Source organism: Aquila chrysaetos, chromosome 8, assembly GCF_900496995.4.
Source record: "Aquila chrysaetos chrysaetos chromosome 8, bAquChr1.4, whole genome shotgun sequence".
NCBI lineage: Eukaryota > Metazoa > Chordata > Aves > Accipitriformes > Accipitridae > Aquila > Aquila chrysaetos.
This window is the reverse complement of record NC_044011.1, coordinates 37,711,369-37,726,451: the sequence shown is the minus strand read 5'-3', so window position 1 is coordinate 37,726,451 and position 15,083 is coordinate 37,711,369. Positions and strand designations below refer to the sequence as shown.

Sequence of the window (15,083 nt, the reverse complement as noted above, 5' to 3'; positions counted from 1 at the left end):
ATGTGAGCCAGCAAGCACAGGATTCCTGAGTTGCATATAATTCTGCTGGTAATCATAGCTTGTCTGAACAGCAATATAATATAGAAATCAAGCTGCTGCTGCTTATTATCTATTTGCTTACTTTATATTTTGAGTAGCACAGAAACTATATCACTTTTCTGCTTGAGAGGGCCATTAAGAATAGAGGAATGAACTTGATGTGAGAAGATATTCCAGTAAGATAAAGATTTGGCCTAGGGTAGCTTAAACAAAATAAGGAAGGGGGAGAGTTTGTTCTCTTTCTAGTGGTTGGAAGAGTTAAAGAACAAAGTTCAAATGGCAGTTCTGAAAGTAGATTCCTGACGAGAAAGATGAAATTGCCGACTAGGAACAATATTGTTCTGAAAAATGGTGACAGCAGCAGGCACGTGTTTGAAAATCTACCCTGCTTCTAATAAGTACTTTGAAGACATGTTTATCAGGATGGTAGCTTCAGAATTTCATCTGGATTTTCTATGATGCCAACCATCAAATTTTATTCTCTTGCTGTTGAGTATCAGTTTTTATGCTTTCATTTAAATCATATAAAAATGGGAATTGAAGTAGCGAGTGACTTTGGCTTATACTTTAATTCAGATATGTAAATGTGCATATATTAACATGTATTGACATCTTTTGGTGTTTGTTATGCAGGTTATGGGAAACTGGTTGGAAACAGCGCTACTATAAGAACAAATTTGATGTTGATGCATCTGATGAGAAATTCCGTCGTAAAGTTGTACAGTCCTATGTGGAAGGGCTTTGCTGGGTTCTCAGATATTATTATCAGGTACTTAAAAATTTCATCTCTGAAACTTCAGTTTTCTTTTGTGTCTGCACCCTATTTCTTTTCAGGGTGCCCAATCTATTTGACACTCAAGATTTGAATGCAGTTTTTGCTTCTCACAGTAACAGCGCTTGTTAGTTTATTAAGGACTGATGCATATTTTTCCTTTGCAATGCATAGCCATGCATAGTGAAATTGCAGATGACTAAATGAGTGAACAAAGGACAAAGCCTGTGAAATGCTAGTAAGAATTCCAAAGGAACAGAGTTGTCAGTCTCCTCTATAGATTGTAATGATGCCCTATGAAGTGTATTGTGATTGAAGTAATCTGTATCTGATTTAAATCTTTTGATAATTGAGATGTCAGATTGGCAAGAGATTAGTTAGACATATTGGAGTTTGTTGCACTGATGGTTAATAACTAGCTTCGTGCCCTGAAGACAAAGTAAGTTCTATTTTGTGTGTGACCTGGGAACAGAATGTGCTTGAACCGATGAAGTTTATCTGTCTCAGCAGGGCTTTGTAGCTTGAGCGCAGTGCCATGTTGATAAAACTGCACATTTTTCATAGGTGGCTCACACCTGCCCAACTTAGAGCAGAGGCAGGGCAAATACCTCGCATGTCTGCAAAAAACTATGCGGTCTTACAGTTAGTTTATTTTAATGTGTACTCCTTTCCCCACTCCCCCCCCCCCCCCGTCCCCCTTGGGAACAAAACGGGAGTATGTTCCCTTCCCTTCCACTGTATTCATTAGTTGAGTTTGGGCTCTGACTTGCATGTTATGGTAGGTGAAAATCACAGGGTTTAAGGTTTGCAAGTCTGTTGCAGTTGATCTGCAGGGGAGCTGACCTCTCCACGTCCTTGAGTAGCTCCTTTTGCAAGGGACAAATGTCACCTGGACACCTATTTCCACCTATAGGTGGAAATTCCCATGATCCTGTGTACAGTTAAGGTCTGCTGAAAGCAAACAGTGTTCCTGTTAACCGTGACAAGTTATATTCCTAGAACTCTATACATGCCCGCATGTCTTCAGAGTGCATAAATGAATCTTCAGATTAGCTGTAGGTGTCTACTTGCTGCAAAACTGTCAGTGTGACCTTCAGTGATGCAGTAGTACAAAACCACTGCAAAAGTCTGGATTGTAAGGGAAACTGAAGGGCTTAGAGGAAGGGAGTATATGGCAAAACTGAGATAATATTTACAAGGTGACCAAAATATTTATACTCATCTGAAGATTGTAAAATTAAGTTTGTTGTAAAATTAAGTTTGTTTTATGCAAAGAAGTGTGCATGGGGTGTGCGTTCATTGCTTTGTGATCAGTGGCCACGGCCTTGTGCAGACATCATTGTGTGCTTTTGTAACTGTTCAAACCGGGGCTGCGTTTGCATGTGCACAGTTGAGAAATTTGTGGCTTTAAATGTATAGGAGCTGGAAGACAGGCATATACCAAACTTAAAACAATATGGGCAAGTCCCTATGCAACACTTGCTAGTTTAGCTTGTAAAACGAATTTAGTTATTGAGATCTATGTAGGTGACTTCTTGTCCTTCTGAGTTTGTAGATGTGGTGGCTGAAGTGACTGATGCATATAGAAGTGACAGATGATTACAGTCGCAAAGAAAATAAATCTGTGAGGTTGACAGCAACTTCAGGCAGGACCATAGTGCTCTCACAAATATTGAGAGGGATTGCTAATAAGACGTCAAGGAAAAGTGACTGTACAGAAAATATTTTCTGGTTTAGAAATGTTCCAAAGGAAAACTTGATGAAAGTGCACAAACGTTTAGGGCTTTGTTTTTGCCGTTTTGCTTCATATTCAGATTACTCGAAAAGAAGGCAAGTCTCTCTCTAGACCTTATGAAAATTCCGTTGCAGACTTAAAATAGTGCAGCAATGAAATACTTGCATGTGCTGCTGTTTGTACTTGCATAACAGAACTGTGTGTAGGCAAGATACTGTAACCTGCTATACATGGGCAGTCTGTTGGATGGGTATGGAGCAGCAATCAAATCACTTTCTGCCCATATGGAAGTTAGATTAGGAAGCTGTTGGACTGGGGGAATTTCAAAACAGGTTCACTTGATGGTTTTTGTTTGGTTTTTTTCTTTTTACCATAATAAGAATTGCTTCCAGTAACTGCTGCTCATTGTCCATAAAACTTCTGACAGAATACATTATGTGCTTTTCTATTCTTATAAAAAGCTAATAATGCAGATCTTGTTCCACTAGTGGGAACATCTGTTTGGAGAGGGGAAAAAAAAAAAGGGGGGGAGGGGGAGGGAAAAGAAAAAAGAAAAAAAGAAAGAAACAATCCACCTGGCTTTTGAAACATACTGAGACCATCTGAAGAATTACATCTAATAATTACAGTCTCTGTAATTTTATACCAAAAATAACACTGGAGGAGTCTCATTGACATTTACTTATTCAGAATTGGAAGTCAAAATAGTAGGCTTTTGTTTCAAGTGGTACTGCTAAGAAAAATAGCTGAGGAGGTGAAAACTTGACTTAGACCTTCTAAAGCCACGTTTCCTTTACAGAGTGCATCGTGTTCTGATATGTTATGAGTTTACTTTTTCTCCTTTTTGAGGATTATTTTGCCTCTTTGAAGTGAATGCACTTTACATTTCCCAATATTCAAGACAAAAGAATAAGAGGGGAAAAGCAAAATGTTACTCAAAGTGTGTATTAGTGCTTGTACTGAATAGAAAAGTAACAGTTAAGAATACTTTTCAACCTGCAACAAATATTGTTCACATTTTCACACCTTGTAGAGTGTATCGTATCGGGGTTCTCTGGTCCCCCATATTCCTAAGTTAGCGGTGGGATTTTGCATTGATAAACAGTAGCGCAAACTGTGTGCTGCCAGAAAAATACTACTTCTGTTCTTATTGAGACCTCTGTAATGGCTTTCTGACTAGCACAATTCTGCCATTTATACAATTACAGAGAACTTGGAAATTCCTCCTCTGTGTCATCCGTGTGTATTTCCCTGTTCGAGATGTGGTAGCAACTCTACACAAGTTGAAAATGTGTCCAGTTGTTACAGGCTCCTCAGCTTAGCCCCAGAGACTGGTTAACTGTATGGATAGACTGTGATTTCCTACTCTTTGCAAGAAATTTTTGTGCTTGGTTTAATTGGACTTTGTGCACATGCTCGTGTGTTTTTTCTCGAGGGGGAGGAAAAAGGCATGAGGTACATTACGGTGTCCTGAAGCTAAGGTTAAGATTCTGCTGTAAGGTCTTTTGTGTCGTTCTGGTGCTAGGTCCTGTCTCTTTGGCTGTCTCCCTTAGTGACTCAAACCTAGCACATAGCAAGAGTACTTTGGCATAGAAGTCTATCTGCTGTTCTGTGCTGCCGAGGAAATGCCCGAGGTCTCCATTCACTGTCCAGTGAACTCACTCGCTCTAGTCTGGCTATGAAAAGTTAAGTCCCAACCTGAAGTCCAGAGTACCTTTAGAGGCAAGAGCTCTTTCTTTTCTAATCATGGGGACTCCTCTTTCTCCTGGTTGATGCTGGGCTAAATTTTGTCATCTTTAGTGACTGGGCTACATGATTTTTATTTTTTTTATTTTACTTTTCTGATTTGTCTGATTTTGTTTCTCTTGTTTCTTTATCCTAGGGCTGTGCATCCTGGAACTGGTATTACCCTTTTCACTATGCTCCGTTTGCTTCTGACTTTGAGGGTATTGCAGACATGCCTTCAGATTTTGAGAAAGGCTCAAAACCGGTAGGGCATCTTTATTTATTTATTTATGATTTAACAGCTCATTAGAAGTGCCCTACATCTGCTTGTTTAATTTCAACAGTTTAAGCCTCTTGAACAACTTATGGGAGTATTTCCAGCTGCAAGTGGAAATTTTCTGCCGCCAACGTGGAGGAAGCTCATGACAGATCCGGTAAGAATCCTTGTTGTATTCCTCTCTGTAAGGTTATGTTGTCTTGCAGTTGTGTGAGCATGATTTGCTCCTTCTTACTGCAGGCAGAAAAATAATGGAGACCAGGAGGGAACGTTTTTGGTATATTGCAGAGATTCTTCAAAGATCCTTAAAAGTCATTCTTTGAATTCAGATGTTTCAGTGAGAAAAAATATTTCTGGACTCTCTTAACGCTTTAGTAAGATTCTTTACTTTCTTATAGAAACCTTGCAAAACTTAACTGGGGAGCAGATACCTTAACTCAGTTATCTGGAATTATTCTATCCTGCTTAATTTCTTGTTTTGATACTCTAAGTAATGGAAGAGCCCTACCACGCTTCATGTTTAAATAGCATTTAATAAAAGATGTTTCTATTAGTCAAAGTTATTTGCATCCTCCTTAGCTTTGTGTTTGCTCACCCTCTGTGAAGTACAGTACTACGTGGCATTCTGAATCAATTAATTGGCTTTAATGATTTTTTTTTTTTTCCTCAAATACAGGAATCAAGCATAATTGACTTCTACCCTGAAGATTTTGCTATTGATTTAAATGGGAAGAAATACGCTTGGCAAGGTGAAATTTCAACTTTCTTTTTTTGAGCTGTAGCACACTGACCTTAGTCCTAAGAATCTATGTAAAAATACGAAGAAAATGGAAAATTATCTTAGTGAGATAATGATGCACCAAGTCACACACGTAACTTGTGTTACTTCGTGTGGGGGAGAAGTATTTTGCAGCAGGTATATTTTTGAAAAGAAATTAGTATGAAGAACAAATTATGGCTCAGTAACTGATTTAGGATTGGCAATGATTATTATTAATTTCAGCAGTCATTCTAGATTTGTTAATTTGTCCTGAACTAGATTAATCATTTTTCTATTTTTATCAGCCTTAATGTGTAATTGTCTTTTGTCTCGTTTGCATTTAATTAATGGATCTTGTTCTGTTCAATCAGTGGCTCATTAGTACCTTGCGAAAAATGCTTTGGGGAATATAGAAATATTTGGATGCCTAGAAAGAATGAATGAAGAAACAGCTACAGTATTTAATGCAGCTTCTTCTTTCTTTAGAGAATATTAGTTTTAAAGGCCCGTCAAATTTTGTGGCTGGTTACACTATGCAGCTAATAGTGTAACATCTCAATTATAGGTATAAATAATTATTTGGGCACAAAATGAAACACATGAAATTCCATCTGAGCATAAGAAAGCACATTTTTACTCTGAGGGTGGTCAGACACTGGAACATGTTGCCCAGAAGGTTGTGGAGTCTCCATCCTTGGAGATACTCCAAAGCCAGCTGGACATGGTCCTGGGCACCCTGCTCGGGGCAACCTGCACAGCCCATGACCGTGCTGGAGCAGAGGGGGTGGACTAGGTGACCATAGAATGGTTTGGGTTGGAAGGGACCTTAAAGATCATCTAGCTCCAACCCCCCTGCCATGGGCAGGAACACCTTCCACTAGACCAGGTTGCTCCAAGCCCCATCCAGCCTGACCTTGAACATTTCCAAGGATAGGGACATCCACAATTTCTCTGGGCAACCTGCCCCAGTGTCTCGCCACCCTCACAGTAAAGAATTTTTTTCCTAATATCTAATCTAGATCTACACTCTTTCAGTTAAAAAAACATTACCCCTTGTCCTATCACTACATTCCCTGATAAAGAGTACCTCCCCATCTTTCCTGTAGGACCCCCTTAAGTACTGGAAGGCTGCTAGAAGGTCTCCCCAGAGCCTTCTCTTCTCCAGGCTGAACAACCCCAACTCTCTCAGCCTATCTTGCCTCACAGGGGAGGTGCTCCAGCCCTCTGATCATCTTCGTGGCCCTCCTCTGGACTTGCTCCAACAGGTCCATGTCCTTCTTTTGTTGGGGACCCCAAAGCTGGATGCAGCACTGCAGGTGGGGTCTCACCAGAGCGGAGTAGAGGGGGAGAATCACCTCCCTCGACCTGCTGGTCACGCTTCTTTGGATGCAGCCCAGAATGCCATTGGCATTCTGGGCTGCAAGCGCATATTGCTGGTTCACATTCGGTTTTTCATCCGCTAATACCCTGAAGTCCAGGGGTTCCTGCTGACATCAACAGTTCTGTGATCTTCCCCCAAGGCAGCTCACCTATGTTTTGAAATAGCCACAGTTAGACCTATGAGTATCTTTCTCGGGACAGTGTTCCAAAATCAAAGAGAATATTCCTAGGTATTGTGAGATGTGTTGCATAGCAGGTTTTCCCTCTAAAACGTGAAGCCCTTTCTTACCCCTGTTGTAATTCTGGCAACATTCCTTAGTCCATTTGTCCAGTTATCAAATCTACAGTCTAAAGCAGTAATGTTTTAAGTAGCTCCCACGTGCTTTCTGCAGGCTGTAACATTACTTTTGATTCATTTAATGCTTAATTGCATTGTGAACTCTTTGTTCTGGATTAACATCTAGAATTCTCATGTTTAAGAGGCAGTTGTGAAACAAATATTTTGCAAGCTGGAAGTACAGACTATCTTGGTTAAAAAGCATCTAGTATACCTTGTCCTCTTAATGAAATGTTTAAAGATCTTCCTCTTAGAGATGTTGTTATGCTTCTGAAAGCTCAGCATTGATCCTTTTTTGCGATCTCCTGGGTTATGAACACTTCCTATTTTGTTGTCATTCCACCAGCGTGTTGTGAAGGTGAAAATAAATTGTTTGTTTTCTAGGGTAGGCCTATCACTGTTTCCCTTCACAAGTAGTTATGTTCCAGCTGAAATTTGAACTTGGCTGAGGTCTGGTGCTGTCTTTGATAAAGCAGTAGTCAGTCTGCATGAAGATTATCCTCATACTTCATAAGCAGGGACAGTGCAGATTTCTTGTTTGGTGAGGTTGGCAACAGCAGGCTGTACGGTTCTGCTCCTCGTTATTTTACAGTACGCTAAATAAAATCCTGATTCAGTTAAACTTCTAACATATTTAACACTTCATTTATGGTTTGTTCCAAACTGGTTTTGTTAGGAGAGGGTATGAGCTTCTGGTGAAATTACACTTTTAGGTTGTCCCCTTTCCTTCAGCTCCAGGTCAATAGTATTTGTTTTAATAAAGCCACATAAAGATCTAACTTCTGAAGCAAAAGTGTTTCAGGCAGACCAAGTTTTAGATTGGGAATCTAAGTCTGTGGAACTCCAAAGTCTCTGTGAATGTTGTACCTTAGAGTGATGACAAATATGTCTGAGATCTGCCCACCGGTAGAACTGGTACGGGCACAAATATGAAACTATGAATATCAGTTTAGTAGAAAACCCTTGCTGTCATCTTGTTCAGAAAAAGCTCTAGTGTTCACGCTAAGGGAAGTAAAATAAAAACTAAAATAGTTACTCTAGATTCCAACCAATAATAAGGGTAACAGAAGTAAACCTTTGAAGAATCTTCATAGTAAATTTCTTAGTGCTTTTTTTGATTTTGTAATAGAAGAAAACATATACAGAAGCACACCAGGGAAGGCTATTCTCCAGTTTCATCCAATGTGATTGAGTGGGCTCTGAGATGTGCTCCTTAGTGAGGGTTTTTGATCCTGAGAGGAGCCTCCATGTTATCTTGGAGTAAAATTAATAGCTGGTGTGAATAGTCCCTAATGGATAATATCTGTATCACCTCATCTCTGAACTTGGAGTGATTTCTTCCATTGTTGTCTCTTAATAAATTAATTTGAATAAAGTAGCATTGAGTTCTGTCAGGGGAGTATCTGTAGCAAATGAGACAAATAATGACTGTTAACTGAGCTCATCTTGTTCCTAAATGAGGCAGGTGTTGGTAGAGGTTACTGCTTCCCAGTGCCTACCCAGGACTGGGGGGGAGGAGGAGGATGAAGGGGTGCTTGGAGATAAACTTCCCTTTTCAACCTGCACTACGACTGAACTATTTTTCTCTAAACAGCCTGCAGGGTCACAACTTCTGAAAATGTAGGGTTTTCTTTTCTGTGACTGAAACAACAGTTGTTTCTTGGATAGGGAATCTATTGGCGCTTTCCATGCTAGTGTCTTTTTTTGTTGTTGTTGTTTTTGTTTGTTTGTTTGTTTTTATCCCCAACAAGTGTGGAAAAAATAATGTTTTGGTTTTACTAGGTGTTGCGTTATTGCCATTTGTTGATGAACGACGCCTTAGAGCTGCCCTGGAAGAAGTCTACCCTGACCTCACCCCTGAAGAAAGTAAGATTTATGATATTTTGTTATAACTTGTTATTACTACTGTGTTTCACCCTAAATAAGCAAGGTATAATAGACGTTTGGTTGGATTGAATTATGGCAGGCTATAGCCTCTTCTTCATGGATGGTGCTGGTAATTAGAATGATCCTCAATGGGTTTGTTTTTGTAGCTTTCGCTTACTTTTCTTTTACTCAAGTAGACCTGCAGAAGACTTAACCTGAAAATTAGATGGTAGCTTAATTGTATGAAAAGCTTCTACCAGTATACACTGTCAAAGTATTTGTTAGATGACTATGTTGTAATCAAAAGAATAAACTCTGTTTCCAAGGTTAGAGTTGATGGTAAAACTTGATAGGTGTATTGGCTGTTCTGACCAGTAGGCTGGCTGTGTCTAGTTACGATATGTGAAGCTTCATGTTCAGCTTATATAGGCAAATGTACACGTTATTTTCTCCATTGTACAAAAATAATAGCTGGTTCTCGTAGGTAAACTGCATTGAACACAAGATTCCCGTTGTTTTACTGTCTGCCAACCACCCTTGTGACCAAAGACATCCTGTTCTGGGCAGAGACGCTGTCTTTCCAACACTCTCAAGGAATGTTCAAAGCTTTCTCCTAAATCACAGTGAAGCTTTCCTATTGTGGAGATGTCAACAGTGCAATGTGCTGGTCTGCTGTGTTCCTTCCTTCCCTATTTGCTCTGAACTCTTATCCCATTCTCTTCATCTTTTCTAGGCAGAAGAAATAGCCTTGGTGGTGATGTTCTCTTTGTTGGAAAACACCATCCACTTTGTGACTTTATTGTAGAACAGTACAAGACCAAAAATACAGAGGTAGGTTGTAGTTGTTCTTAAGGGATTGTGTAGATGTTGAGGATGGAGGTCTAATAAAGCGCTTCAGCTGAAGAATTATTTTTCCCATAGCCAGTGGATATACCCCCAGAGCTGTGCCATGGAATCCAGGGAAAGCTTACACTGAATGAAAATGCTGTTCTTCCAGATCAGTGAGTATGTCTTTTAGTATGGGTTGTTTGATGCTAAAGGACATTTCCTTCGCTTATGTCTGCATTTAAATAAAAATATCTTTGTGCCCACAATGAGAAACCTAAAACCTCTGACAAGGCAATGCATTTAGTTCTGAGGCTAAACATGCTTTCCACTAGGTTTCATAGTAGGTGTGAATTATCAGCAGCGTATGTAAAAAACCAAGCAAGTAAAACTTTCATTCTATGATCCTATTTTATGTTTATTTATTTCAGAACTAGGCTTTTAAGGCAGCATCAGAAATCTTTAAAGCACTCTAATGTGTGTGTTTAATTGCTGATGAATCTTTTTTTGTTTGTCATTTCATCTATGGAAGACTATTTTTTTATGTATTTAGTGATGTTCGAACTTTAATAGGTAAACAGGGCCTATATAATAAAAGTAGTAGTGATCAGTGGCCTTATTCAGTAAAGTCATGTTGTTTTGGCCTCTTTGCTTTTTTTATGAATGTTAATTTAGTGCAGTCTGATGTAATTTCCAATAGTGCATGCTATTTAAAGAAAACCAACCCAACAACTCTGCTTTTTATATGCTAATCTTAATTACATTAAAGAAAAATCCAGATAGAGATATATTAGATATATTTTGCTGTTTTCCATTTAGGCTGTAGCACTAAATTCAGGACTGTTACCAGCTATGCATACAAAAAATGCTAATATTTTTTGTTTTCTACATAATGTATTTAGTTTGAGAAATTATCAGTGTAATCTTCGCATAGTAGGATATGCATTCGTTTATCTAACTTTGCTTAGAGGCATAAGCAGGTGTTCAGTAACTCATTTGCATTAAATGCACAAACACTCTGATTTTGTTGGACAGATAATGTATCCTAGGTCACACTCACTAATATACATTTCTCTATTCTTGTCATGGCTTGTGAAGAATATAAGCAAGTCAGAGCTGTTCTTGGAGGGAATAGCAATGGAGGAAAAAGAAAACTCTTCTGGCATTGTCTTTGCTAGATAGGGTGTGAGAAATGGGTATTTTTTTACCTAGAGAAGTATTTTGCTAGGAATTCTGTGAAGATGAGCAGGCACTTATATTGCCGCTTCAAAGTAAGTCTTACTTTGCTAAAAAGATTTGGGTCAAATTCAGCCAGCATGTGTACAGTTTGTGACCTTTATGTGTAACATGGGTCTGTGACAGTTGTGCACAGTAGAGTGGACAAAGAAATCTGGTGTCTGATTGCTAAGAGTAATTTTCTCGAGCGTGTTGTTTGTCTGCTTGAATTGAAGGGGTAAAGTTTTCTGGAGGAAAGAAGGAAAGGGTTAAGATGCAACTGCACGTCAGGCTATTAAATCTCAGTTAGAATGGAGACTCTTTAAGTGCTGTGTAAAAACAGCTGCTAAATTTTTTTTTTTTTTTTTTTTACTTCAAAGCCTCCTTCTTCTTAGAGAAGCAGGTTTGTGTCTTCCTGGTGTCTGCATGTGTGTCTGTCTCTCTGGTCTTCTCCTGCCCTCTTAGGACCTGTTGTCTGCTTATAGTCAAACCCTAGCAGTACAGGGAGATTTCCAAGGTGCAGAATAGTACTAAGGTTTGTAAACAGGCTGCTGCGTAGTGGGAAGTGTGTGAACCCGCTGTTAGACACTAGAGAATCCACACAGACCAGCTGCAAAAGTAATGACATTAAGAAATAAGGATTCAGTAATTCCATTGGTTATAGAAGTATTTGATTTAGGGGAAAGGCAAGTTAATTTTGAAATCCCTTTTATGTGTCACAGGCTTAGTTAACAGAAGAACAGGAGTGGTAACAACAGAGAAAGTGGAGAAAATGATGAGAAATATGTTACAACATTTTGACAGAGGTTTTTCTCTTTACTAGGACAGTGGAGTCTCCTGTTCCAATGCTGCGTGATCTTGCACAAAATTCTGCAGTCAGGTAAGTAAACTGTGGGTTTTAATGCAATGGCATACAAAATACAGCAATCAAAACTCATTTTGTTCTGGTGTTTTGTGGTGTTGAGTTTGCAACAGAACCCATCTCTTAATAAAATTGAAGCTTTTACTTCAAAAGTTTCTGGTTTTCTGTGAGAATTGAATCCAAGATGACGTAATACAACAGGCTTGGGTTAGGGTGGTTAAGCAGAGTGTGCATAGTCCACAGGGTTGTCCAAAATAGTCATTTCTCAGTACATCAAACCCAGTGTGTTTCATCCCTTCAGAAACGCCTCATCTTTCCTGCTGTTGCTTTTCTGCTCACTCTCTGTTGGTTCTTCTGGATCTTTGGCAAGCAAGGAGCAACACCTACAGAACTTGATAGTCTGTATCAAGCCTTTTAAACCTCTGAGACAGAATTGGGTATTGATTGAAAGCCCTCCAGCTCCTGATTTTTGCCTCCTGGATTTTTATCCATTTTTATTTCTAGCAATTCCCAGAGGATGCCTGAGAATATAAGCTTCATGTCTTTAAGAAGTAAAGGAGTAATAATACTAACTTTGCCTGAATGTAATGTTTGGGAGAATAAGAGACTTATAATGAATAAAAAACAATGCAGAGTTTCCAAGAGTAAATTTTGTGGTCACATAAGATTTTAATTACTCTTGCACTTGACAGAAAATTTCTGTAGATCTAGTGTCATTCTCACTTAATTTGGCACAGTATAATAGGTATGTAATGCTTGAGCCTATAACCTTTCACTTCTTGAGCCACGTAAGATACTTGAGACACTGAAAATCACTTGTGATCAGTCTGCATCATTTTTTCTTCCAAGGAGGTATAACTTGGTTCAGCTAGAACAACTATCTACAGGCAGTAAGAAATGTTAAGTTGTGGCTTGTCAGGATATTGTAGAAAGGATGTTCTGAAATGGGGATTTAGTTACTTTGAGTGATGAGTTAAAGGTAGTTTTTGCCTTTCCATCTGCCACTGTCAGGAGGTTTGAATTGTTTTACGCTTCTGTCCATTTCTCCATTGCAAGGATTTTTCTTCCTGTCTTTTGAGATAGTATGAGCAGTCATGATTCTGCTCTTCAGTTCTTGTGACTTTGGCTGAATTTTCCAAGGGACCATTATTCTCTTTCCTTTAAATCTCATTCATTCTCTGTGCTGGAAAACAGATGTATTTCACCTGGAAGAGTGAGATTATTCTGCTTAGCTGTTTCCTTTTATCTTTCTTGGCATCCCAAGCATTCTTCTATATCAAATGGTAGGTAGTGAGAGAACAGGAAGCAGGTTGGTGCCATGGACTTCAAACATGTGCCTCGTGGGACCTACCTGAGACCTGGATACTTACACCAGGAGATTGGAATTGCTAGGATTGTGGATGAATTTTCCTAGAGAAAACCCAACCTGCTATATAATGCATTGTACCAGCAGAAGTTAAGCTTTCAGCCACATTTTGCTCTGTTACTATTTAGTTTGTGTAATACTAGACAGCTCAAAATGCAGGATCTGTGAGGTGTCACTGAAAGTAGGTGTATATCCCTCCAAGGGAACTGCATGCAACTGCAAAGCCGCCTTTCGGGATAAAAACTCCCTGGCTGAGGAAATCCCACTTCTAAGTTTTGTACGCTTTTGACTAGACTGCATAGCAAGCTGCTATCCTTCCTGTCTATACTGTGGCAGCCTTTGAACTTAATAAGTACAATCAGTGCTTTGACTAGAGGATTTGTACTTAAGGGTCTGCAGAAGATACTTTCATTACCATACATAGGACTAACTGTTTTCTAGACATTAAACTTTCTTTTGGACTGGCTATTGATACAGGGGAGGAAAAAGGTCACCCCGTGGAAAATAATTGAGATGTCTAAGTCCAATTAGTCAGTATATCCATGTGCAAGAAATGCACTTTGCAGTTTAAGTCATGGGTTCTTGAATCTTATATTTTCTACTGTGTACATCACTGTTAATAAAGCAGTAATTATTGTTTAATCTTGCTTGTCTTAATTATCAGGTAAACCTAATCCTCAAATACTTTCTCCTAGTATCTCTTTCAAAGATCCGCAATTTGATGAAGACTTTGTTTTCAAGGCTATAGTGTTACCTGGTGCAAAGTAAGTATCAGTTGTCAGTTTTCACATATTTCCATTTTCTTTCATTAATCTGAGTATTTGCTCTGATGAGTATTTATGGAACTATTTTTAATATTAAGGAAACCTGCTCCAGTTCTGAAGCCAGGAGACTGGGAAAAAACCAACAATGATGGCAGGCCTTGGAGACCGCAGCTTAGTTTTAACAGAGACAGAAAACCAGTCCATTTGGACCAGTCAGCATTCAGAACTTTAGGGTAAGACTGGTGGCATTGTTACTGGCTGCCTTGCTGAGATGACTGTACTCGTTTATTGCTTTTTTTTAATTTAAAAAAAAAAAAAAAAAAAAAAAAGGCGGCAAAGGGGGTGGGAATGGACTGTTGGAGATTAGGTACTGGTATTCCATGCTGGAAACTTTGGCATGTGATACTTATACAGTTTTCATCAATACTTAGTTTATTACTATAATTTTGCAGTAATGCCTTGCATTCTTCTTGATTTTGGGGGAGGTTCTACTAAATATTTCTAACTAGCTTTCCCACTGTTGGTTTTTTTTTTCAACTTGTTTGGTGGTTACTTGCTTGAAGTACAGAAGGTACAGTGAGAATATTGCACACAAGTGATAATTAAGACTATTATGAAGACATGAATGTCTTTTATGCTTTTAAAAATTAAGGAGTTTTGAGAACCCTTGTATGAAGTGTGCGTTACACCATACACTCCGTTTGATTGTCACTTTTCAAGGCATTGCCACAGTCAGTTTTTGTTAGTTCTCCCAAAGTCCAAGTAACTTTTCCAGGTACTCAGTGGAGTACGAGAATGCTTCTGAGCGCAGGATGAGAGAATGAGCTGGGGTTATGAATTACAGATAAAATGAAATGTTTTTCCTTACTGGGGAGTGCAAGGAGCCATACATTTATCAGAGCCAGAAAAGATAATGTTTTAAAGGAGATTGTATTATTAGCAAATAAAAGTAAACTTTGTGAGCAGCTGAACATGAGTGTCCCTTTAGGAAGAGAAAATACTTTCTTCTTCATCTTATGGCTCTGGAGGAGCTGGAAGAAGAAAAAGCAACATCCTTCCCTCCATTCGTGTGTTGGAAAGCATAATCGTTCCAATGCTACACTTGTAAACCATCTTCTGTTCTTCCATGTCGTAGTTATAAAAAAAAAAAAGTATAGCTG

General features: G+C 38.9%; 1 protein-coding gene across 3 annotated transcripts in view; it reads left to right on the top strand.

Moving 5' to 3' along the window:
- XRN2 (5'-3' exoribonuclease 2) overlaps positions 1-15,083 on the top strand; it is a 52,783-nt gene that overhangs the window by 19,364 nt on the left and 18,336 nt on the right. For all 3 annotated transcript variants that reach the window (XM_030022890.2, XM_041125352.1, XM_030022891.2), the window contains 10 exons: positions 673-808; positions 4,429-4,536; positions 4,616-4,705; positions 5,225-5,297; positions 8,808-8,891; positions 9,625-9,722; positions 9,813-9,892; positions 11,755-11,811; positions 13,855-13,923; positions 14,022-14,156. In XM_030022890.2, the coding sequence (XP_029878750.1) occupies positions 673-808; positions 4,429-4,536; positions 4,616-4,705; positions 5,225-5,297; positions 8,808-8,891; positions 9,625-9,722; positions 9,813-9,892; positions 11,755-11,811; positions 13,855-13,923; positions 14,022-14,156 (930 nt within the window). The remainder of the gene's footprint in view (positions 1-672; positions 809-4,428; positions 4,537-4,615; positions 4,706-5,224; positions 5,298-8,807; positions 8,892-9,624; positions 9,723-9,812; positions 9,893-11,754; positions 11,812-13,854; positions 13,924-14,021; positions 14,157-15,083) is intronic.